This window comes from Labrus bergylta, chromosome 16 (assembly GCF_963930695.1).
Source record: "Labrus bergylta chromosome 16, fLabBer1.1, whole genome shotgun sequence".
NCBI classification, from domain to species: Eukaryota; Metazoa; Chordata; class Actinopteri; order Labriformes; family Labridae; genus Labrus; species Labrus bergylta.
This window is the reverse complement of record NC_089210.1, coordinates 15184029-15199963: the sequence shown is the minus strand read 5'-3', so window position 1 is coordinate 15199963 and position 15935 is coordinate 15184029. Positions and strand designations below refer to the sequence as shown.

The 15935-nt window shown below is 46.0% G+C and overlaps 1 protein-coding gene across 3 annotated transcripts in view; it reads left to right on the top strand.

Moving 5' to 3' along the window:
• Positions 1-244: 244 nt before the first annotated feature.
• The window catches only part of ap2a1 (adaptor related protein complex 2 subunit alpha 1), an 18033-nt gene continuing 2342 nt past the window's right edge, over positions 245-15935 (top strand). Inside the window, exons 1-20 of one of the 3 annotated variants that reach the window (XM_065965038.1) lie at positions 247-1012; positions 4289-4500; positions 6879-7072; positions 7154-7283; positions 7434-7535; positions 7924-8183; positions 8352-8520; positions 8608-8745; positions 8825-9007; positions 10238-10335; positions 10415-10646; positions 10865-11053; positions 11134-11288; positions 12496-12558; positions 14348-14410; positions 14865-14947; positions 15122-15203; positions 15453-15584; positions 15659-15775; positions 15863-15932. In XM_065965038.1, coding sequence (XP_065821110.1) covers positions 946-1012; positions 4289-4500; positions 6879-7072; positions 7154-7283; positions 7434-7535; positions 7924-8183; positions 8352-8520; positions 8608-8745; positions 8825-9007; positions 10238-10335; positions 10415-10646; positions 10865-11053; positions 11134-11288; positions 12496-12558; positions 14348-14410; positions 14865-14947; positions 15122-15203; positions 15453-15584; positions 15659-15775; positions 15863-15932 — 2739 coding nt within the window. In that variant the 5' untranslated portion in view covers positions 247-945. Of the gene's footprint in view, positions 1013-4288; positions 4501-6878; positions 7073-7153; positions 7284-7433; positions 7536-7923; positions 8184-8351; positions 8521-8607; positions 8746-8824; positions 9008-10237; positions 10336-10414; positions 10647-10864; positions 11054-11133; positions 11289-12495; positions 12559-14347; positions 14411-14864; positions 14948-15121; positions 15418-15452; positions 15585-15658; positions 15776-15862; positions 15933-15935 lie in introns of those variants that run through there. The other 2 variants (XM_065965036.1, XM_065965037.1) reach the window with 2 other exon arrangements.

Here is a 15935-nt window from a genome sequence, read left to right as displayed (position 1 = left end):
TAAAACTAGAGATTTATTTCAGGACCAATAAGAGCCTACCCCCCCTTTATGACGCCCATGGGTGTCAGATAAAGTCAAAGACACATTCAGCTGTTAGGTGCATGTTAACAGAGAAGCATCTGAACCTGTCTACGTTCATACTAATCTGCGTCCGTTGTTTATCTCAGCTCTCCTCTCTCTGATAACGGTTCAGCTCCAGCTCAGCCAATCAGCGCAGGGCTGGAAAGGAGCGTACGCGTGCCCGGGTACGTGGCGCGCGGTCCTGCTGTAGGTTCTTGTGTCACGAGCCTTACCGAGCCGCGGAGGCAGAATTAGTGCGGACCGGACATTTCATTTATCAGGTTTAAACAGAACAGGTGTTTAATGTCATATCGATGATCGGCAGGTAACTCTGTCAGCTGAGTGTTTCCGGTCAGCCGGTGATGTTTCCAACCATTTGAATGATATCGCTAGCCAGCTAGCTAGCTAGCTGTGGAGCTAGCTTTACGGTGCGTGACTCGAAGTAACTTAACGTTAAATCATCGGACGTTATTTTCATGAACGGATCTGACCGATTCTAGAAACATCCACGGAGTGTCTTTAAACCTGAATCAACACTACAGGTGAGCGCGGAGCTGCTAACGTTAGCCTGAGAAGGATTGAATGAAATAACGTTAGCTTGTCATAGCAGCGGAAACGAGCCAGTTAACCGGGATAACTTCTCCCTCTGCGGGTTTAACCACCGACATCCAGCTAATCTGCTACGCGCTAAGGGAGCTAGCCACCCACCGACACACCGTCACACCGCTAACGGGCACTCATAGGGCTGCTACCAGCGTCAGGTTGGCCCTTTGCAGTCAGGAGATCTGACCGTCGGTTCACGGTAACGGATCAGGCCGGAGAGAGGAGCTGACCGTCGGTTCACGGTAACGGATCAGGCCGGAGAGCAAACACCAAGCTGCCAACATGCCGGCTGTATCGAAGGGAGACGGGATGCGCGGATTAGCGGTTTTCATCTCGGACATCAGAAACTGTAAGTCACATTTAACACCGTTACACCCCCCCCCCCCTTCATGTTATCACTGCTGTCATTAACAGCACGAACTGTAGTGACGTGACGTCATCACGGCACTACTACAGGTCTCCCTGATTCTCCTACGAGCCGTCAAATTCACACTAATGTAGAAATCAGTAGTTCCTCACGTGTTGTCGGTAACTGTACCGTAAATACGGTGACACTGTCACATCGGTCACACTGATAATAACCACAAACATCTCAACGACACATTGTACTCTCATTCTGAAATGTGTGTGTGTGTGTGTGTACACGATCCTGTGTGTGTGTGTGTGTGTGTATGTACATCTGTACGATCCTGTGTGTGTGTATGTACATCTGTACGATCCTGTGTGTGTGTATGTACATCTGTACGATCCTGTGTGTGTGTGTGTATGTACATCTGTACGATCCTGTGTGTGTGTGTGTGTATGTACATCTGTACGATCCTGTGTGTGTGTGTGTATGTACATCTGTATGATCCTGTGTGTGTGTGTGTATGTACATCTGTACGATCCTGTGTGTGTGTGTGTATGTACATGTGTATGATTCTTTGTGTGTGTGTGTGTGTGTGTGTGTGTGTGTGTGTGTGTGTGTTTATATAATTGTCATGTATTAATGCTGTTAATATGTTCGACGTCTTGTTTAAAACTCTAAAATCTTCTTTATTTAAATATCGAGTTGATTAAAAACACCAAAGATTTCAAATGGTCACCTGTCGGATCAGCCAGGTGAGGAGGAGAGGAAGGATTCATCATGAGGAAAACTAAAACGTCTCTGTTCCATTCAGAGTGTCCCAGTCATTAATCCAACATCAGGGCTCTACAGGACTTCTATTGTTGTTGCCGTGGTAACGAACACGTGTTGACATCATTAGATTTATATCAGAATCATATCAAATTTAATAAATAATCGTGATGTCACAGATCTGACACATCTGTATGTTCTTAAAAATCATATTTACTGTCAGAGAAGAAACTCATTTAGTTTATTTACCATCTATTTCAACTCTTTGCAGTATATGATATTAAATGTGTTATTTTATATTAGTGTGACACTGCAGCCCAACCTCCTCCTGACTTTGACCCGTGCAAACATCCTTAACAAGGTCAAACTAGAGGTCATGTAGAGGTCATAGTATCAGCATGTTGGGTGCGTCTGAAAGGTTCCTCACTGAGTGAAATGACCCCGAAGTGTTTCAGTGATAAGAGCCGTTTAAATTCTCTAAAAGCTAAGGAAAGGTGGGTCAATGCTTCCTTTATAACCTCCTTTAGGAGACACTGGACCATCCTTTACCAAAGGAGATGAGATAGGCCGACCCACAATTCTTTGCGGCCGCAACATTTAAAGCCAATCGCTCATCTGACCGCTCACGAAAACTAACGATGATTGTAAAGTGACACAGATCATGTAAGGGATGTTTTTATCCAGATGAAGTTTCATTCACTTCAGAATGCTTTGTGCAGATAAACATTCTGTATATCTTTCATAAATGTAATAATATTTATTCTGATGTTGATGTACGAGTGGACAGGAAGCTAATGGTAGTCTATATGTCTTTTATTTCACTTCCTCGTGGTAATTAGGATTATTTCACCGGTAAGAAGGCACAGGGGAAAGTTTTTTAGATCTTTTAGTAGTCCATTTTCTGGACATTGTAGTTTCACCACGGCAGACCCACGTCATTAACCTCTGCCGGCCCGCCACATTAATGGCGTTGCCTAGTGGAAATGTGGTCGGATTGTCAGAGCAGCGCCATCGCCATCTAAGTCCTTTATGAATTCTCCTAACATCTTTCCTTAACCTCATGACGTTTTCCCCGGGGTTAAGGTGAAGAGGATAGTGAAAGGAGATAGGAGGGATCCGGACCGCCCCGTCGTCTGTGTGTGTCAGATGGAGGTCGGACAAAAAGTCGACTTATTTAAAATCTAGATTCTTCTCTTCTTTTTTTAAATATTTAAGATGTATTATTATTTAATTTAATTTGTCTAATCCGTCCCCCCTGCTCAGTGCTCTCTGTGCTGTAGATGGAGGTTTATTATTCATGAATAAATATGAATAGTTCCTGAAGTAGATAATCAGCTGCTGTGGCGACTGATGAAAACGTTCAGTGTGAACTCCTCTGTGATCATTATAATATATATATATATATATATATTATATAATGTTTAGGGGAGATTCACTCTGTGGGGGTTCGGTGCCTCGGCAGTACTCAGGAAGTGAACTGGACCAGACCAACTTCCAGACTTGTTCTGCACCGGGACTTGAACCGGCAATCCTCTGGTCCCAAGTCCCTACAGACTGAGCTACTACCCCCCCCGATGTTATTTCACACGTTACCTGCTCAGGTGGTTGGCTCTGATTGGTTTATCTTCCACACCTCGTTGCCGGTTGGCTGAAAATCCAGCGTGTGAATGAGATGTGAGCAGTCTTTATGTAAACATGATTATCTCTGTTTATAGAAATTATGAGACTCTGATCCCACACACACACACACACACACACACACACACACACACACACACACACACACACACACACACACACACACACACACACACACACACACACACACACACACAGATCAGAAACCAACAGAACATCCTCTAAAAGAGTCTGTTGGGTCTTTGTAACGGTGTAGTCTGGACCCCTGGACCCTCTCTCCTCTCTCACTGGAGCTCACAGAGACATTTCCTTTGCTCCTCCCTCTGCGTCTCAGAAACTGAAGCAGACTTGTGCACAGGTGTTGTTTGAATGTGGGGCAGAGACTCGGCCTGTGCTGGACCTGGACTCTTCCTGAGGTCACAGAGACCGTTCTAGTCCCCCTCTGGTGGTTAAACTCCTAAACATCAGAGAATTGAAAACGGTTAGGGGGGCAGAGCTTTAAGAGTCTAGAGGAGGAGTCAGAAACACTCCGAGATGAAGATCTGTAGTTAATAAAGGTCTGTGTGAACGTTTCTTCTTCTGTGGTTTTAGCTGATGTTAACGTGTCATTTATATCAAATCTTCAATTCAAAAGCCTGTGCTGCAGTTCTACAGTGTTTTCAAAGGAGGCCACTCCTCCAGCTGTCTGCGCTGGTCATGTGACTGAAGCTATGGCGCCTTGATCATGTTGTGACTGATCAGATTTCGTCATGTTTTTGTCTCATATTTAATATCTGAAAGCACATCTTTACAGACTCTTTACCCTCAGTGAGAGGAGGCGTCCTGTGCACATTGTAAATGATGACAACGTGTCACTTCCTGTTCTTTCAGGTAAGAGTAAGGAAGCCGAGATCAAACGGATCAATAAAGAGCTGGCCAACATTCGCTCCAAGTTCAAGGGAGACAAAGCTCTGGATGGATACAGCAAGAAGAAGTACGTGTGCAAGCTGCTCTTCATCTTCCTGCTCGGACATGACATCGACTTCGGACACATGGAGGCCGTCAACCTGCTCAGCTCCAACAAGTACACCGAGAAGCAGATCGTAAGTCCACTGCCGTGTGCGTTTGTGCGTGTGTGCGTGTGTGCGTGTGTGCGTGTCCCAGAGGCGCTCAGCTTCATTGGTAAGCCCCCCCCTCCCCTCCCCCACTCTTCATGCACAGTATACTTTCATGACATCTAACAGTGTGTGTGTGTGTGTGTGTGTGTGTGTGTGTGTGTGTGTGTGTGTGTGTGTTCAAATGATTTGTTATTTTTCAGTTCATGTGAGCATGTTAAACGTCTTCAAACAGTTTTAGTAGTCAGCCAAGGTTTTTTATTCAAAACAAAAATGTCTTGTCTTGAATTAGGCCACGCCCCCTCTAACACATGTTTCTTAATAAGCCTGTGTGTCTCTAACGATTGATCTTTCACATCATGAGCTCATCATCAGTCTGTTTTTAAACTCAGTGCAGACGATGTGTGTGTCGTCAGGAGAAGTAGAGCTCAGGGATCGATACGTGACGTTGTGTGAACACAATCAGGGAGGTTTGGAGAACGAGGAGTTCTGGGAAACACAATCTGAGATGTGACAGTTTCTTCTGTTTAATCAGCAGCTCGTATTGATCACATGGTGGGATCATGATGTCAGAATATGAAAGACTGTGTGATCCAGGCTGTAGGAGGATCAATGACCTGTGTGTTATCACGCTGTGTTGGTTCAGTGCTGGTCTTCATCCAGACTCCGGGCTTCAGGTCCAGACTACAGTTCAGGTTCAACTCGTTGACCTGGGTCTGCACAGAGACATGACTCGCTCTTTAAATGTTGGCTTTATGGCGTTTGCTTCACATCGTCAGAGATGGAGTTTCAGTCACAGGTTCTCTTATCTGAACTCACCTTTAATGTTTGAAACAACAATCTGTGAAGTCGTCTTCACTTTTATTAACAAACTTTTTCACCTGGATGTTGTTGGTATAACAGTCCAGCTGATATGAGGGGAGACGAGAGGCTCTCTGTTCATCTGTTGGACTTCCTGATGAAGGTTTGAAGCTGAAACGTGTCAAAGAAGTATTTAAAGTCCACGTCAGCATGCCGTGATGTCATAGTTTTAAAGACATCTTTCTGAAACATTGAAATGAGAAGCGACCTGTGGATCTGATTGGACCGTCACCTTATACTTTAGTTTAAAGCTTCAGTTCTTTCCAACACTATCGATCATTTTCAATCTGACTTTGAATCTTTTTACAAAACGTGAAGAACAAAAAACCTGAATCTGAAATAACAGACCACATAATCATCCCCAAGAGGAACATAGTCACCCTCCTCTTCCTCCTCCTCCTCCTCCTCCTGCTCCTCCTGCTCCTCCTGCTCCTCCTTCTCCTCCTGCTCCTCTTGATTTCTTTTTTTGTTTTGAACATGTAGAGAACAGGGAGGTGAAGAACATAGTTGATGTTAAAGCAGAACAGAGAGCTGAACCTGTTTCCTCACTGTGTGGTGGACTCAGGAACAGGAAGTGTTGAGTCAGCGGGATAATGTCGAGTCAGGAACTTTACACAGCACAAAGCTTTTTATTCTCTGACCCTTCAGTGAGGACACTAACATTAAGACTGGCCTGAGGATAGAAACCATCAACTAAATGTAGGGACAGGAGTAAAAGGCTTCATTAGAGGAGAGAGGGACCAGGAAAGGAGAGAGGGAGCAGGAGATGAGAGAGGGAGGAGAGAGGGAGGAGAGAGGGAGCAGGAGACGAGAGAGGGAGCAGGAGCAGCTATCTGTCAGTCGGGCAGTTTGAATCAACCATCACAATAACATAATCCAGCTGTTTGTTTAGTCCTCGTGAATTATAATAATTAATGTCACTCAAACACACAGGTGTGAACTAGCAGTGTTTTAGTTCCACCTGCTGGTGTTAAAGATTTATTACACATAGATCATCATCATGTGTCATAAAAAATGAGCTTTACAATACAACTGAGAAACTACAGTTACCATGATACACTTGGAGTCAACAACTCTCTCAACATGTCAACAACATGAAGGGACATTAAAGGATTACATTACCCAGGTGTATCTGATGTGTCTAATCTAAAATGTCAAAGGACTACATTACCCAGGTGTATCTGATGTTTGTGATCTAAAACGTTAAAGGACTACATTACCCAGGTGTATCTTGATATGTCTAATCTAAAATGTTAAAGGACTACATTACCCAGGTGTATCTGATGTGTCTAATCTAAAACGTTAAAGGACTACATTACCCAGGTGTATCTTGATATGTCTAATCTAAAATGTTAAAGGACTACATTACCCAGGTGTATCTGATGTGTCTAATCTAAAACGTTAAAGGACTACATTACCCAGGTGTATCTGATGTTTGTAATTGAAAACGTTAAAGGACTACATTTCCCAGGTGTATCTGATGTGTATGATTTTAAACCCTGCAGGGTTACCTGTTCATCTCCGTGCTGGTGAACAGTAACAGTGAGCTCATCCGTCTCATCAACAACGCCATCAAGAACGACCTTTCGAGCCGTAACCCCACCTTCATGTGCCTTGCGCTTCACTGCATCGCCAATGTGGGGAGCCGTGAGATGGCCGAGGCCTTCGCCAGCGAGATCCCCCGGATCCTGGTGGCTGGGTGAGTGGTCTGAACTCTCCTGATAGTATCTGTCATGTCTCAAACACATGTGTGACTGAGCTGGTCATGTGACGCCTGCAGAGACACCATGGACAGCGTGAAGCAGTCCGCCGCTCTCTGTCTGCTGAGGCTCTATAAGACCTCTCCTGACCTCGTGTTGATGGGGGAGTGGACGTCTCGTGTGGTTCACCTGCTAAACGACCAGCACATGGTGAGAACACCTGCACACTACATCTGAACAACGTGATGAAAGTTTCCTTTAAGACCTGAAATAACAGAGAAGATGAAGATGAAGATGAAGATGAAGATGAAGATGAAGATGAAGATGAAGATGAAGATGATGTTGATGTGTGTGTTTCAGGGTGTGGTGACAGCTGCCATCTCTCTCATCACTTGTCTGAGTCAGAAGAATCCGGATGAGTTTAAGACCTGTGTGTCCCTGGCCGTGTCTCGTCTCAGCAGGGTGAGTGACAGTAACAAAGAGCAGCTTAACATACAAATATAAAATATACAAATATAACATCAATGTTTCTGTAAGTCTAATGATTCAGTTTTAATTTTGAAAGCCTAGCCAGGGACGGGGGTTGCAATTAGCCAAGGCTAGAAACCTTTATGCATGGCATCTACTTCGTACTTAACATATGAAGCTTGTTTACTGCATGCTGTTAAATAAACAAATAATAATAAACAAAGATACAATCAGAGCTCTAGTAAACTACATTGAAGATTCTCAGGTGGATGACTTGACCCCTGTTCAGTCACTACGAGAGAACACTGCTGATCCTTCCTGAATGAGTGTTAGTGATGCAGAGTCTCCACTGGTTACCTTCTGATACCTGTGTGTTCTGCAGATTGTGTCGTCAGCCTCCACCGACCTGCAGGACTACACCTACTACTTTGTCCCTGCACCGTGGCTCTCCTGCAAGCTGCTGCGCCTGCTGCAGTGCTACCCTCCTCCAGAGGATGGCGCTGTTAAAGGTCGTCTGGTGGAGTGTCTGGAGACCATCCTCAACAAGGCCCAGGAGCCACCCAAGTCCAAGAAGGTTCAGCACTCCAATGCCAAGAATGCCATCCTGTTCGAGGCCATTTCCCTCATCATCCACTACGACAGGTGAGATATCAGCCAAGCAGATGATGATGTCAGAGTGTCTTATTCACTACATGGTGGTCTTTGTTAGAAGTTTTAAATGTAAAGTCAGCTCTTACAGCCTGCTCAGGTTTATGTTGACACGTCTAACTCGGGGAGTTTAATTTGACTTTCTGGTCTTCTGGTCCTCAGTGAGCCGAACCTGCTGGTGCGAGCCTGTAACCAGCTGGGCCAGTTCCTGCAGCACAGAGAGACTAACCTGCGCTACCTGGCTCTGGAGAGCATGTGCACTCTGGCCAGCTCCGAGTTCTCTCATGAAGCTGTGAAGACGCACATCGAGACCGTCATCAACGCCCTCAAGGTGGCGCCCCGTGCACAGAACACGCCTTACCTCTGTCTTATCAAATCATTGAGTTGAAGCAGTAACGTGTGCTCTGTGTCTCTGCAGACTGAGAGGGACGTGAGTGTTCGGCAGCGAGCGGCTGATCTGCTCTACGCCATGTGTGACCGCAGCAACGCCAAGCAGATCGTAGCTGAGATGCTGAGCTACCTGGAGACCGCAGACTACTCCATCAGGGAGGAGATGGTGGGTGGAGCCGCGTGGAGGCGACCATCTGACTGTAAGATTATCAGACTATAAGCTTTAATGTGTTTCCCTCCTCCAGGTGCTGAAGGTGGCCATCCTGGCAGAGAAGTACGCCGTGGATTACTCATGGTACGTGGACACCATCCTAAACCTGATCCGCATCGCTGGAGACTATGTCAGTGAGGAGGTTTGGTATCGTGTCATCCAAATCGTCATCAACCGAGATGACGTGCAGGGCTACGCCGCCAAGACGGTCTTTGAGGTGATACTGCCTGAAATGTTCACATGTAGACTGACATCCTGTCCCCCCCCCCCCCCCCCCCCCCCCCCCCCGCAGGACAAAGGGTGCGTTCGAATTGTCCCTCCTAGGCGGCGTCACTAAATGCGACAGGTCGGCGGAGGTTAATGACGTGGGTCCGCCGTGTTGAAACTACATTGTTCAGAAAATGGACTACTAAAAGCGCATCTAAAAAACTTTCCCCTGTGCCTTCTTACCGGTGAAATAATCCTAATCACCACAAGGTTGGGATTGATATAAAAGAAATATAGATTACCAGGCTACAAGTAGCCTAACAAAAGTGAAACCATCAGCTTCCTGTCCACTCATAAATCAACATCAACATAAGTATGATTGTATGAAATTAATTGTTACATTTCTGCAAGATATAGCCTACACATAATATTTTAAGCATACAAATGTACAACTGCACATAGCATCCTTAAGTGAATGAAATATGTTGAATAAAACATCATCTGGATAAAAATGTCTCTTTTTATCCCTTACATGATCTGTGTCACTTTACAATCATCGTTCATTTCCGTGAACGGTCAGATGTGCGACTCGCTTTAAATTTTGTGGCCGCAAGGAATTGTGGGGCGGCATATCTCATCTCCTTTGGTAAAGGATGGTCCAGTGTATCCTGTGCTAAAGGAGGTTATAAAGGAAGCATTGACCCACCTTTCCTTAACTTTTAGAGAATTCGAACAGCTCTTATCATGGCCGCCACTTAAATGCTTCCGGGGTTAAGGTAAAGTGGATAGTGAAAGGAGATAGGAGGGACAATTCGAACGCACCCAAACTATCGGCCCTGGGGTGACAGGGCTTTCTCCATTGCTGCTCCAACCCTCTGGAACTCACTCCCAAATAACATCCGAGACCCCCCCCCCACATACACACACACTCACCTCCTTCCAGAAATCCCTCAAAACTCAACTCTTCATCACTGCCTACAACCACTAATTCCCCCCCCCCCACATTACTTTTTCGTTGTACTGTCCTTGTAGTTTATTGTTTTATGTTTTTGTCAAAGCGTCTTTGAGTTTTCAGAAAAGTGTTTTATAAAACCAATGTATTATTATTATCATTATTATTATTATTATTGATCAGCTTTTAAGAGTGAGTATTTGCTGAATGCTCTGATTGATGTCTGATCCAGCTCTTTAGAACGCCTCTTATTATCACACAGTAACATCGGTGTTTTTTCTGCTGCAGGCCCTGCAGGCCCCCGCCTGCCATGAGAACATGGTGAAAGTTGGAGGCTACATTCTGGGAGAGTTTGGAAATCTTATTGCTGGTGACCCTCGATCCAGGTTGGTTAGTGTTTTTTGTCTGCTAAAGCACAAAGTTAAAAGTCTGATTGATGACTAATAATATTGCTTGATGTTTCAGCCCCCTGGTCCAGTTTAACCTTCTTCACTCCAAATTCCACCTGTGCTCGGTGCCCACCCGCGCCCTGCTGCTGTCCGCCTACATCAAGTTCATCAACCTGTTCCCAGAGACCAAGGCCACCATCCAGGAGGTGCTGCGCTGCGACAGCCAGATCCGAAACTCCGACGTGGAGTTGCAGCAGAGAGCCGTGGAGTACCTGAAGCTTTCCTCCATTGCCAGCACTGACGTCCTGGTGTGTGTGTGTGAGTGTGTGTGAGTGTGTGTCTGTGTGTGTCTGTGTGTGTCTGTGATTCTGTGTGTGTGTCTGTGATTCTGTGTGTGTCTGTGTCTGTGTCTGTGTCTGTGTCTGTGTGTGTGTGTGTGTGTCTCTGTGTCCGTGTGTGTCTCTCTGTGTGTGTGTCTGTGTGTGTAGCTCTTAAAGAACACCTGTGTCTCTCTGTGTCTCCTCAGGCGACCGTCCTGGAGGAGATGCCTCCGTTCCCAGAGAGGGAGTCGTCCATCCTGGCTAAACTGAAGAAGAAGAAAGGCCCGGGCGCCGTGTCTGTGACCGAGCTGGAGGACAACAAGAGGGAGGGAGGAGAGCTGAACGGAGGGGGCGAGAGGGGCCCTGACACGTCAGCCATGGCGGCCTCTAACGCTGTGAGCACGCTCTCTGTGTATCGTCTAACTGAAGTGTTTTATCATCATGGTCCGACTGACCGCTCTCTCCTTTCTCTTAGTCCACCCCGTCTCCGTCAGCTGACCTCCTCGGGATTCGTTCTGCGGTTCCTGTCGGTGCTGCTCCAGCAAGCGCTGGCAGCCTATTGGTTGACGTGTTCTCTGAGGCGGGGCCTGCTGCAGTCTCTGCTGCTGTGAACGATGACGGCTTCCTCAGGTAAATGCTCTTGATGAGCTGGATGAGACACTGAAGACAGAAACATCAGATATATGCAACACACACACAGCTGTTGAAGCACCTTGACTTTGATTGACAGGTGCTGTTCTCTCTGTGTGTGTGTGTGTGTAGACAGTTGTGGTGTGTTTGTGTTTAAGGGCGCGGTCACACTGGCAATCCGTACCGTGCCTAAGAACGCTTCCCCCCCTAAAGTCGGGTTTATTTGAGCAGTGTGAGCGCTCCGTGTTGTACTAACGGCACGCTGTGACACGGTACAGTTCAGGTAAACAACGTGGACAGCCTTCATTCAGTCTGTATGTGACTCAGAGTAAAGACAGGAAGCTGTCATGTTCTATGACCGCGGCTCTCTTTTATTTATCGATTTTATTTATGGCTGTATCTGATAAAATGTCAGTTTGGACAGCCTTCATTCAGTCTGTATGTGACTCAGAGTAAAGACAGGAAGCTGTCATGTTCTATGACCGCGGCTCTCTTTTATTTATCGATTTTATTTATGGCTGTATCTGATAAAATGTCAGTTCTCTGATATGTTCTCTGATGTGCCGTAGTGGACTTGGACGTGCGTCTCTTTTTTTGTCTGTAAACAGCGGTGTGACGGCGCCCTCATACAGCTAAGTGTAAAGTGTCTGTGCTGCTGTCGGCTCTGTCTTTCTCTCTCTTTGTTTAATATGAACCTGTCGACCTGGAGACATTGACCCTCACCTCACTGCTCCTCTGCAGAGCCTGACAACACTTTTATTTATCCTCCTGAATGTTATCTCAACAAGGCGTTCGAGGAATCATATTAAATCTACTTCATTCATTGTTTTATTCCTTGTTGTATAAGATAACAACACCATCTGTCTCACTGTCACAATCTGAGCTCGCCTCAGAGACTGCAGGTAGTCCCCCCATCATGTCATTGGGGGGGGGAGGGGGGTGTTATCAGGCTGTTAATATAACCTAAACTTCTAACAGAAGGGGTTAAAGTCCGTCTGACACGTTCAGTCTCCATGGTCGTCAGGTCGGCTACACTTGTCTGTTCTTTTATCTTGCTGTGTTTGTGACTGTCTTTCGTCTTTTTTCTCTTCTTCCCTTCTCTCCATTTTCCTGTGTGTGTGTGCGCGCGCTTGTGTGTGTGCGCGCGTGTGTTTTGATTTGAATGTGTGTCTGTCTCCTGTCCTCTTCCGTGATTGGACATTGACAGAGATCTGGAACCGCCCACCGAGACCTCTGACTCCCTATTGGTGGAGGGTTCTGGTGACTCGGAGTAAGGGCCTGTAGTCATGTTACTACAGTTAGAAAACTACAAACATGGCGGATCCACGTTGTGTTTGTAGGATAGATTGTGTGTCTTTCAATGAACATGTTGTTGGTTTAATTTATAAAAGACACACACACACACACACACTGAACATGTACAAACACATTTAAACACTCTGGTGATGAAAACACGATGAAAAGATGTTTCCCTCCAAAATAAAGTTAAAAACTAACCAAACTTTTGTTTAAGCTTTAAATAACTGAAGGGCTACTCTCTCCTTAGAGCTTCATTATTAATTAGCTTAGTCTTTTCTGTATTTTCAGTTTATTGTTCGTCCTCTCAGGAACATCAAAGGGAAGTCGTGCTGCTTCCTGCTTCACTGTCATCATCTACACTCGTTATTATTACAGACATAGAAACATCATGGCTCTGCTGTAAACATCCAGCTTCATGTTCTACATACATGTGAACAGTGTGTGAAGTTAGGATCATGTTTTACTGCAGCTCACTGAAGAGAAGCAGCTTGTGTGTTCACACTGAGCGCTCTTTAAAGTCACACTCAGTATTCTGACTTAATGATGCACCACCCTGTTTTCATATCAATCAAATCAAACACAAACCTGAGACCGGCTGCTAAAGCTAGAGAGACAGACCTCACCTGTTGCTGCCTCGCTGCGGCACCACAATGCTTCACTCTGGAATTACTCTCTCTGCTCAGTTCCAGCGCGTTCTCCTCCGTCGCATGACAGCTCAGTATTCTAACATAAAACACGGGACAATAACTCAAGATAAACTCGGGGAAGCAGTCAATTGTCTCTCATCCAGCCTCCCACGACCTCCTGCAAACCTGCACGCCTGAGCTCATCAAGATGCTGGCTCCTCAGCCATTTGGCCATACACCCAGGCAGGAAGCCCCGCCCCCTCTCTAGCGTGACAACAATGCAATACAACAATCAGGGAAGGTGTTGTGGTAAAGGAGTCTGTCTGCAGTTCTGCAAATTAAAAACCATAAATCAGCCCGTGTTTGGCGACTAGGACTTTGATTTGTGTTGCCGTGGTAACGATAGTGTTAACTTTTTATTCATACTGAAGTTTAAACTGTGACACTCGTGGTCCAGCACATGTTCTTCACATTACAGATATGTTTAATAATGTGGGAGGATAGTTTAAAGCTCCTCTGTGAGTGCGCCCCCCCGCAGGTGGAGTCTGTGATCCTACAGGAACACCCTTTTAATGTCTTCAGTTTGAGCATGGCTCGGCAGGGTGATCACTCCTGATTGGATGACGTGTTGAGCTAGTGTTTGACTCAGTGTGCTGCAGTAAACACACTAACATGTAGATAGATGATGATGAAACTGAACATGTCTGTGAAAAGATGTTTAACTGCTTTCACTAACCTCAGCATTTTATCCTCTCCTCCTCCTTCTCTGGTGTTTCTCTGTAACCGCTCTGATTTCCTCCTCATGTTACTCCTCCCTCCTCCTTTCTTTCTCCATTCTTTCATGTATTCCTCTGTCTTGTGGTCCTCCTCCTGGTCCTCCTCCTCCTCTGTCCTGTGGTCCTCCTCCTCCTCTATCCTGTGGTCCTCCTCCTCCTCTTCTATCCTGTGGTCCTCCTCCTCCTCTATCCTGTGGTCCTCCTCCTCCTCTATCCTGTGGTCCTCCTCCTCTTCTATCCTGTGGTCCTCCTCCTCCTCTATCCTGTGGTCCTCCTCCTCCTCTATCCTGTGGTCCTCCTCCTCCTCTATCCTGTGGTCCTCCTCCTGGTCCTCCTCCTCTGTCCTGCGGCCTCTCAGCTCTGCTCCTCCCTCTGAGGATCCTGCTGCTCCTCTTCCTGAGGCAGATGAACTTCTCAACAAGTAAGCTTTCTGTGTGTGTGTGCGTGTGTGCGTGTGTGCGTGTGTGCGTGTGTGTGTGTGTGTGTGTGAGACTGGCTGCAGCGCTGCATGTTGCCTGTAGGGGGAGTCACCTGCTGTCATCTTTGATTAATTAACCTGTTCTAATTGATTCCTGCAGAGTTCCCCACCTAATCAGACAAACTGCTTTTTAATCCTTAAATAATCAAATGGTAAACATGAATCAGTTTCGAACTGAATTACCTGTGATACCTGTGATGATGCTTTAAGTAGCTGAGTTGTGATTCATCAAACTGAATTACCTGTGATACCTGTGATGATGCTTTAAGTAGCTGAGTTGTGATTCATCAAACCGAATAACCTGTGATACCTGTGATGATGCTTTATGTAGCTGAGTATTGATTCATCAAACTGACTGCTCATTGGTCACTGACTCCATGATGTGTTTCACCTGCAGGTTTGTCTGCAAGAACAACGGAGTTCTGTTTGAGAATCAGCTGCTACAGATCGGCATCAAGTCTGAGTACCGTCAGAACCTGGGTGAGTGTTTTATGACAGGAGGGGGCGGAGTCTGTTGGGCTTTATCCACATATGTTCGTGTCGTTTGGTGTAGTTAGCCTGGTTTCTTCAGACTGGAGCGGCTCTTCTCTCCATACTCTTTATAAATCGAGACTCCATGTTTGAGTTTCTAACGTGTGTGTGTGTGTGTCTCAGGGAGGATGTACTTATTCTACGGTAACAAGACGTCGGTTCAGTTCGCTAGCTTCACCACCACAGTCAGCTGTCCTGGAGAGCTGCAGTCTCATATCCTTTCAGAGTCACAGAGTGTATGCGCTCAGGTAGATCCACCTGGAGGTTTACATAATCATACACAAGTGGACAGATCACAGGTACATTAACAGTGTGTGAACCTCCTGTAGAAAGCAGACTAATGTTTGTGAATATATATCATCAACTCCTCTGACTGTGCTCACATCAGAGTGTGTGTAGGTGCGAGTGTATGTGTGTGTTTTTGTATTAGTGATGTATGGATGCTCCTTGACAGCCAGTTACAGCTCAACGTTCAGACCAAACCAGTTGAGCCACTGGTAGAGGGTGGAGCTCAGATCCAACAGGTGCTCAACATCGAGTGTCTGACCGACTTCTCAGAGGCTCCACTGCTCAACATCAAGTTCAGGTGAGCTGACACTGAGGCTGTGTATCAGTCACACAGCTCAAACACTCCCTAACCCTAACCCAACCTTCAAACAGATACGGTGGAGCTCTGCAGAATCTCACCCTGAAGCTGCCCGTCACCATTAACAAGTTCTTCCAGCCCACTGAGATGGCGTCCCAGGACTTTTTCCAGCGCTGGAAACAGCTCAGCCAGTAAGTGTGTGTGTGTGTGTGTGTGTGTGCGTGCGTGTGTGTGTGTTCCCTGCTAATATTAACGTCTCCTTTTTAAATTCTCGTCAGGCCTACACAAGAAGCACAGAAAATCTTTAAGGCCAGTCATGGAATGGACACTGAAGTCCTGAAGGCTAAGGTA